This window comes from Lutra lutra, chromosome 15, assembly GCF_902655055.1.
Source record: "Lutra lutra chromosome 15, mLutLut1.2, whole genome shotgun sequence".
NCBI lineage: Eukaryota > Metazoa > Chordata > Mammalia > Carnivora > Mustelidae > Lutra > Lutra lutra.
Window position 1 is genome coordinate 46514646 of NC_062292.1, and position 8638 is coordinate 46523283.

Consider the following 8638-nt stretch of genomic DNA (forward strand, 5'->3'; position numbering starts at 1 on the left):
TTGTCACCTCATTGGCACAGAACACTCTTTATCTATGGACCATAAAGCACCAAGCTAGATATCAGTTACGCTGGTCGCAGAAGCTACAGTCTCATCTGAGAATGGGTATTTTGTATGCTATCTGGTTTTACTGTCCAAGCTTGGCTACATGATCTAACTCAATAACTCAAAAACTAAAACTAAAAGTTAACTCAAACAACTAAAAGATAACAGAAACTCTAAGACTGAAATTTATATTATATACGGATGTTTGTGTGTGTGTGTGTACTTATAAACTGGATACAGGCTTGCCCATGATATGTTTCAAATCTTACCACAGAATTATTTTAGTCATTAAGCAGCACATGTAATCTTTTATTGGCCATGAATCAGCAGCAGCACGGTTCAGGCATGTCTAGAGAAAAATTCGGGTTTGCAACAAAGCAGCTGAGAATAATCCTATGTATATATATGCCATTTAAAAATCTCAGCACGTGTATTTTTTTTTAATTTTATTTTTTATAAACATATAGTATATTTTTACCCCCAGGTGTACGGGTCTGTGAATCACCAGGTTTACACACTTCACAGCACTCACCATAGCACATACCCTCCCCAAAGTCCATAACCCACCCGCCTCTTCAGCACGTGGATTTTAATCAAATACAATGCAAAACCAGTTATCTAAAAAAGCCATTTTGTAATATTTACACAAAAGTATTCATTGATCTGGAATTTAGGCTTAAATTAACATATTTTAAATAATTATAAAGAAAGGAGAAATTGTAATAGCATTAAAGCAATTCTGAGAAGGGGGGGCGGGGGAGACATCCGTGAGTCTGCCATCACGTGTGTCCTGCTCTTGCTCAGGCAGTTTTCAGTCATGACTCCCCAGCAAAGCACACTTGGGAAAGCCTGCCCAGAACTACCAGGCCACCTTCCAGGAGGGGAAGTTTTGTGACTACAGAGAGAAATATTCAGTCCTCTTTTTCACCAGCTGGACATCACCTTTGTCTGCCCTCTGGAGATCATGCCTTCCAGTGAGCATGCCAAGGACTTTGGCAAGCCAGGCTGTGCACTACTGGGGGTCTCTGTAGACTCCCGGATCACCCATCCAGCTTGGATCAGCATTCCAAGGAAGGAAAGAGGTTTGGGCTCTCTGAACGTCCCCCTGCTGGCTGATGTACCAGAAACCTGTCCCAAGATTATGGCCTGCCGAAAGAAGATGAAGGCATTGTCTACAGGGACGTCTTTATCATTTATGGCAAGGGTGCCCTTCGCCAGATCACTGTCAGTGATTTGCCTATAGGGTGCTCTGTGGACCAAGCTCTGAGGCTGGTCCAGGCCTTCCGGTACACACATGAGGATGGGGGAGTCTGTCCCGCTGGCTGGAAGCCACTGACTGGAAGCCAGGCGACAACACAGTCAGGCCCAACATGGACAACAGCACAGAATAGAATACTTCTCCAAACACAAGGAGGCTGGCAGACAGGTGGAAAACTTGGGCTGTTGGTAACACCTACATCCCTACCTGGATACCTCATGCTGACCCAAGAAAGGCCAGACTCTCCCCTTTAAACTCCATAATCCATGACTCTGGAGGGCTAGGCCAAAGCCTTCTCATTCTCCCTGCTGGGAGCTGGTGAATGGTGACCCCCTTCCAGGAGCCCACCTAGCTGGGCATAGGCCCAGAAGTGGCCAATAAAGTATGAGGACAGGAAAAACAAAAACAGAAGCAAACCAAACAAAAACAAATTTCTGAGAAGGGGAAGGCCTTATACTAGTACACTTTTACAATGAGAAAGAAATAATTACACATTTGTGTTTGATTAAAGACCTATATCCAGGATATATAAGGAATGCCTACATCTCTTACACATCAGCAAAGAAGATTTACAGTTGGCCAAAAGATGATGAAAAGTGCTCAAAATCATTAGTCATTAGAGAAGTGAAAATTGAAACAATGTCCTACTCTAACACCCCACTGCAAAGGCTAACATTAAAACAACTGATGCTAGTAAGCTCCTGCAGTTGGTAAGAAAGTCAAAACGTAACCACTTAGGTTGGTGGTTTCTGATAAAGATGAACATAATATACTTGATTATCTTATGTCTGGGTATTTACCCAAGAGAAATGAGAATACATACCTGCACAAATCCTTAAATTCCACATAACTTACTGTTCCTCTTGTAGACTTAGTCATTGGAAGCATTCAAAAGTTGCTTTCTTAAAATGCTGAGAGGAAGAGTCAGGGTGCTTTTACTGTGTAACTTGAACACATGAAGGGACATGTTTTGTTTTGTTTTGTTTCAAGATTTTATTTATTTTTTTGACAGACAGAGATCACAAGTAGGCAGAGAGGCAGGCAGAGAGAGAGGGAGAAGCAGGCTCCCTGCCGAGCAGAGAGCCTGATGCGGGGCTCAATCCCAGGACCCTGAGATCATGACCTGAGCCGAACGCAGAGGCTTAACCCACTGAGCCACCCAGGTGCCCCGAAGGGACGTGTTTGTCACACTTCGCACCTGGTTTATATTCTCCTGTGTTACACAGGCTACAAGATCCACTTTTTCAACTTGCCTTTAATTCACCTGGTTTCTCTAAGAGTTGTCCTGGTTTTGCTAATGTTTTTCTTGACTAAAAGTTCCAGGGGAAAAGAGGGAGAAGAATCTCAAGCTGCCTCTGACAATCTTTAACAGAACATCATTACCTTTATTATAGAAACTGTGATCACTCTTCTTAGAATTTTTTTCTCAGAAGAAAATTATTTGATTTTGGCATGGATACTGCTGAAAAAGGGAAGATTAGTTTATGTGATTATAAATCTTATATAAAAAAAGTCAATGTGCATGAATGTCCTTGACTGAAAAAAGATTATTTTGTGAGTGTTAATAAATGAGCAATATCAATAATTATACCTTCAGATTATACTTAAAATGTGATAGTCCTTGGAAACACTATGTTTAATAAAGGGAGTAGTGAATAAATAAAATAAAAAATTCCATTTGATTACAAATCTTTTTATCTCCTTCATCTTGTATTAAAAAGTAAAATTGTGGTTATAATAAATTTTTTGAATTATTGTACATAAAATGAAAGATGCTTTACACTTGTGTGCGCATATATGTTTTTGTGTGTATCCCTTCTTTTCATACAAAGTAGATGCTTTTTTGTTACAAACAATTCAGTACTACATGAACTTTGCAAAGTTAATTCTTGAAATTAAAAATAACTCTTTTGCATTAGAATTTGTTAAGTTAATTACAATAGATATCTGCTATTCTTTTGAACATCCATATCCTTTGAATATCCTTTTAATGTTTTTATAAATTTCCACTTTAAGATTCATGACTTTCTGAAGTAAGACTAAAAACAAAACATGCTCGTGATCTACAGGGTGATCCACATTTTGTAGTATCTATTTCTGCCAAAAGTGGGCATACTTTATGACCCAGCAATCCCAGGCAACAAGGAAAATGAAATGTTCAGCCACATCCAATAAACCAGATAAAACTTACCGACATGATGCTGAGTGTAAAAAAGAAAAAGGGGTAAAAAACAAACAGTATATATTACATGTTTCCATTTATATGAGGTTAAAAAAATTAAAACTGAACAATGGACTTTGAGGTCAAGGCAGCAGTTAAATTGGGGAAGGATAAATGGAACACTAATAGGAGAGGGTAGATGGGAATTCTGAGAAAGATGGTGCAGTTACACCTCTTGTAGTGGTATTTACCTGGCTGTATTCACTCTAGTATTTCTTCAAACTGTAAAATTGTAAATTATGGGCTTTTTTTTTTCTATGCACATTATACTTCATTATAACTCTTCACAAAGTTTTAAGGAAAACCACTAACCACTGGTGGGGGAAAGCAAGCTGTTTTCATACTTGGCAAAGCTGTATTCAGCCAAGCAGACCCAGACGCATATGACATGGATCAGGAAGAGTATATTACATTAAATTGTTATTATGGTAACACGTTTTGTGTTCATTATTAATTTAAAAATCTATCTCTTATTAAAAATTCTGATTCAACCTAGTAGAGTAAGAACTTAACACATATTTGTTTCCTAACACTGAAATAAATCTATGGTGGCTTGAAAAAACAGATCAGAGAATGGGGGCTTGGGTTGTCACTGTTGAAATACAGATTTTAACAAATTTTTGTGAAGAGAAGATGAAAATGAGAAGAGAAACAGATGAAACAGGCAGAGAATGACAATGTAGAATCAGAGTATTGCTGGGGAGGTGGCTGATTGTAACAATAGCAAATATTAGTTTCCTCAAATCAATGAGATATTCAATGTCCTATGCTGTGCAGGCTATTTCTATGTAATAAAACATTTTCTTACCCAAAATGCTGTTATTATTTCCTACGAAAGCTGCCAGAGTGTTTTGAGATAAGCATATTTATTGTGTGTAACTGCTGACATTTGTCTGCTGAGATAAGCACAAGAGTAAATTGTTTCTCTGTTGACATTTGTTCTCAATGAAAGTTTTTGTTTTCTTTTCTAGTACGTAATGCCCTCAAAGTGTCCACTGGGTATTAAAACTGTGTCTTTTGAAATTGGCAAAGTGGTTTTTTTACACTTAAAAAGTAAAACTTCTCTCTTGTTTGAGGGCTTTTTAACAACACCCTTGTGATATTCTAACAGTATTTACATGTTTCTACTCAGTTGGATATTAGCTCGTTTATGGTTATTATAGCATTATTTAAATTAAATGAGTAACTGACCAAAATAGCTCACAATCCTCCTGGAAACATTAATTAATGTCACTGAATTGTGATCTCCTCTCTCAGCAGGTTATACACTCAAACTTTTTTTCAAAAACAGAAAAATATGTAAGAAGGGCTTAGCTGAATATGAATATTGCATTATTGGGGTTCTCAGCTGGCTCAGTTGGTAGACCATGCAATTCTAGATCATGAGGTTGTGAGTTAGAGCCACATGTTGGGTGTGGAGATTGCTTAAAAATAAATTTTTAAAAATCTTTAAAAAAAAAAAAAGAATATTGTATCATTATTTTTAACCAGATAACTTACCTCAGTTTGATAGACAGATGGATGTAGGGTGGGGCAGCATAAGCCTTGCTCAGTGGAAAATGAGATTAGGGTTTGTAAGACTATCTTAAAGGGCGCCAGGGAAACTCAGTCAGTTGAGCGCCCAAATCTTGGTCAGGGCTTGGTCCTTGTTTTGGGGTGTTAGGATCAAGGCCCCCACCGAGTTCCAAGCTTGGTGGGAGTCTGCTTGGGGATTCTTTTGTCTTTATCTGCCCTTCCTCCCACTCACATGTGCTTTCTTTCTCTAAAATAAATATATCTTTGTTTAAAAAAAAAAAAAAAACAGACTGCCTTGATATCTAAATTGGAATGATAGCAATAAAAGGACGTTCAAGTTTCTAAGACTTTCAGTAAATTCAGTAGTGTTGAAAAAAGAAAAAGTGTTGAAAAAAAAAAAAAAAAAAACCGGCTGTGCTTATGGCTGCCCTGGGGGAGGAGGTGCTGGACGGTTACATGTACCCGGCGTGCGTCCCCTACCCGTACCCGTACCCCTACCCTCCCGCCGCCAAGGGCAAGGGCGCGGCCGGCGGGGGTGGCTGGCGCCATCGGGGCGGGGGCTGTGCTCCCGCGTCCTCCTCCTCGTCCTCCTCTTCCGCCGGGGCGGGCGCGTCGTCTTTCCCCGGCTGCGGGCAGCTGACGGCCGCCGAGTACTTCGACAGCTACCAGCGGGCGCAGCTCATGGCCCTGCTGTCGCAGGTGGGCCCGGGTCTGGGCGCGCGGCCCCGCAGGGCGGGCAGCCGGGACGTGGCCGTGCAGGTGAACCCGCGCCGCGACGCCTCCGTGCAGTGCTCGCTGGGGCGGCGCACGCTGCTGCGCAGGGCCCGCGACCCCGCGGCGCCGGCCGGCCCGGGCCTCGAGGGTGCGGCGGGGGCGGGCGGCGGCTCTGCGTCCCCGCAGCCGGCGCGCCGGGGCCCCGAGCAGCGCAGCCCCCCGAGCAGCGCAGCCCCCCGAGCGGCGCCCCGCGGCCCGTAAGCTTCCAGCGCACCGTCGCCGTGTACTCGCCCGTGGCCTCGCGCCGCCTCAGCACCTGCCCGGAAGGCGCCGACGGCACGGCCGGGGAGCAGAGGCCCGCGGCGCCGGAGGCAGAGCGAAGGCCGCCGCCTGCGAGGCCCCGAGGCCCGGAGGAGAGAGAGGCGTCGGCGAGGAAGGCGCCCCGACGGCCGCGGCCCGAACAGGAGGAGGACGAAGCCGGGGCCCAGGCCGCCGTGCGGACGAGCTGGGAGCAGCCGGCCGCGGGGCCCGGGCTGCCGCCGCGGGACAGCGGGACAGACGAGGCGGCCCGGCAGCGCGCGCCCCGGGGTCCGGAGCCGCCCCCGCCGCTGGAGCGCGCCCAGGACGCCGAGGGCGAGACGCCGTCGCCGCGGAGCCCGGAGCAGGCCAAGGAGCGGCCGCGCTTCCAGTTCCTGGAGCAGAAGTACGGCTACTACCGCTGCAAGGACTGCAGCATCCGATGGGAGAGTGCTTACGTGTGGTGTGTGCAGGGCACCAGCAAGGTTTACTTCAAGCAGTTTTGCAGAACTTGTCAGAATCTTACAACCCTTACCGAGTGGAGGATATCACCTGTCAAAATTGTAAACAGACTAGATGCTCCTGCACTGTAAAAGTTCACCACGTTGACCCTAAAAGGCCCCATCGTCAAGATTTGTGTGGGAGATGCAAAGGCAAACGCCTGTCCTGTGACAGCACTTTCAGCTTCAAGTATATCATTTAAATGAATGTAAAAAAGAGAAATGGTCCTACTTGAACATGAGCTAACGGAGCAGACACGTTAGCTTTTCTCTACGCTCCTTTCTGCCTCTCCCTTCTCAAAAATACTTCATGAAAGGCTGTATTTTTGATAAAGCCTTCAAATAAAAGTACTGCAAAAACGAAAAAAAAGAAAAAGAAAAAGAAAAAGGTAATCATGGCAGAAATTCTTTCTGGAACAGATTGTGTGAAAGACTGGATCTTGCTTTGCATAAAATCATATTAATATTACCAAATGTGGAAAGACATCACTCGAACTATATAGTCTGACCCTCTCTAAAATGCATTATAGTTACAAAAAACTGAAAGAAAATGCAGAAAACTTGTATTTGCTCATAGCTAATTATCTCCAATAAAAAGAGATTTTAGAGAATAGAAGTAAAAAGAGAAGATGACTAAAAAGAGATCTACCAAGACTGTAGTGGCAAGGGAAGAGATATACACAGAGGGTTCCTTTTAAAAGGAACCCAGCCCTAACATCTAACTCAGCTTTCTTGCAATTAGCATGCTTACTATTATCCTCATTTAGACATTGTTATAAAATTAGTAGCAAATGGAAGCACAATCATTCTAGCTTTGTTCTTTCTCAGGATTCTTTGGCTACTCTGGATCTTTCATGGTCCCATATACATTTCAGAGTTGGCTTTACCATTTCTGTGAAAAATGCTATTGGAATTTTGACAGGAATTAAGTTGAATCTATCACTTTGAGTAGTATGGTATTTTAACAATATTAATTCTTCAAGTCCATGAACATGGGACATCTTTCCATTCATTTGTATCTTCTTCAATTTCTTTCAGCAATATTTTACAGTTTTCCATGTACATCTTTCACGTTCTTTGTTGTTTATTCCTATTTATTTTTTGATACTTTCATAAATGGAATTATTCTTATTTTTTAAGGTTAGTCAAATGAAGCAGTGAGAGTTAAGAAGGAATGAGGAAGTATGTAACTGGTTATAATCAACTAATTTTAAACACTGCTGTACTTGGTTCAGTTAGAATTGCTTTCTTGATTTCCTTTTGTTGATGTAAAAAAAAAAAACTGATTTTTGTAGGTTGATTTTGTATCCAGCAACTTTACTGAATTTGTTTATTAGTTACAATAGTTTTTTTGTTTTTTTTTAAGATTTTATTTATTTATTTGATAGAGATCACAAGTAGACTGAGAGACAGGCAGAGAGAGAGGAGGAAGCAGGCTCCCTGCTGAGCAGAAAGCCCGATGCAGGGCTCCATCCCAGGACCCTGGGATCATGACCTGAGCAGAAAGCAGAGGCCTTAACCTACTGAGCCACCCAGGCGTCCCAAGTTACAACAGTTGTTTTTTTGTTTGTTTGTTTGTTAGTTTGTTTGTTTTGCTTCTGTAGGGTTTTCTACATATTGGATTATGTCACAAACAGATATTTTTACTTCTTCCCTTCCAATTTGAATGCCTTCTATTTCTCATTTTGTTCTTTCTCATCTGCTTGTTTGTGTTAGTACTTCCAGTACTCTGTTAAATAGAAGTGGGGAGGATGGACATTCTTGCCTTGTACAATATTTTAGAGGAAAAGCTTTCCCTTTTTCTTCACTGATTATGATGTTAGGTTTTTTTTTTTTTAGCTGTGATCTCATTGTGTTGGGGTGTTTCCTTTTATAGCTATTTTGTTGAGAGTTTTCATCAGATATTTACACTGAACATTTTGAATGCCTTTTCTGCATTTATTAAGATATTATTTTGACCTTTTATTTGGTTATTGTGGTATATCCCAGGGATTGATTTGCATATGTTAAATCAATCAATCTTTTATTCCAGGGATAAATCCCACTTGGTCTTGGTGCATAATGTTTTTGATGTACTGTTAAATTCAG

General features: G+C 42.0%; 1 protein-coding gene and 1 pseudogene across 1 annotated transcript; both read left to right on the forward strand.

Annotated features, from left to right (window-relative positions):
* Positions 1–363: 363 nt before the first annotated feature.
* Positions 364–1495, forward strand: LOC125085585 (peroxiredoxin-2-like; annotated as a pseudogene).
* Positions 1496–5459: 3964 nt separating this feature from the next.
* Positions 5460–6753, forward strand: LOC125086158 (zygote arrest protein 1-like). Its single transcript, XM_047705322.1, is given in 3 exon segments — positions 5460–5954; positions 5957–6566; positions 6569–6753. Coding segments are annotated over 3 exon segments (1290 nt in total).
* Positions 6754–8638: the final 1885 nt, after the last annotated feature.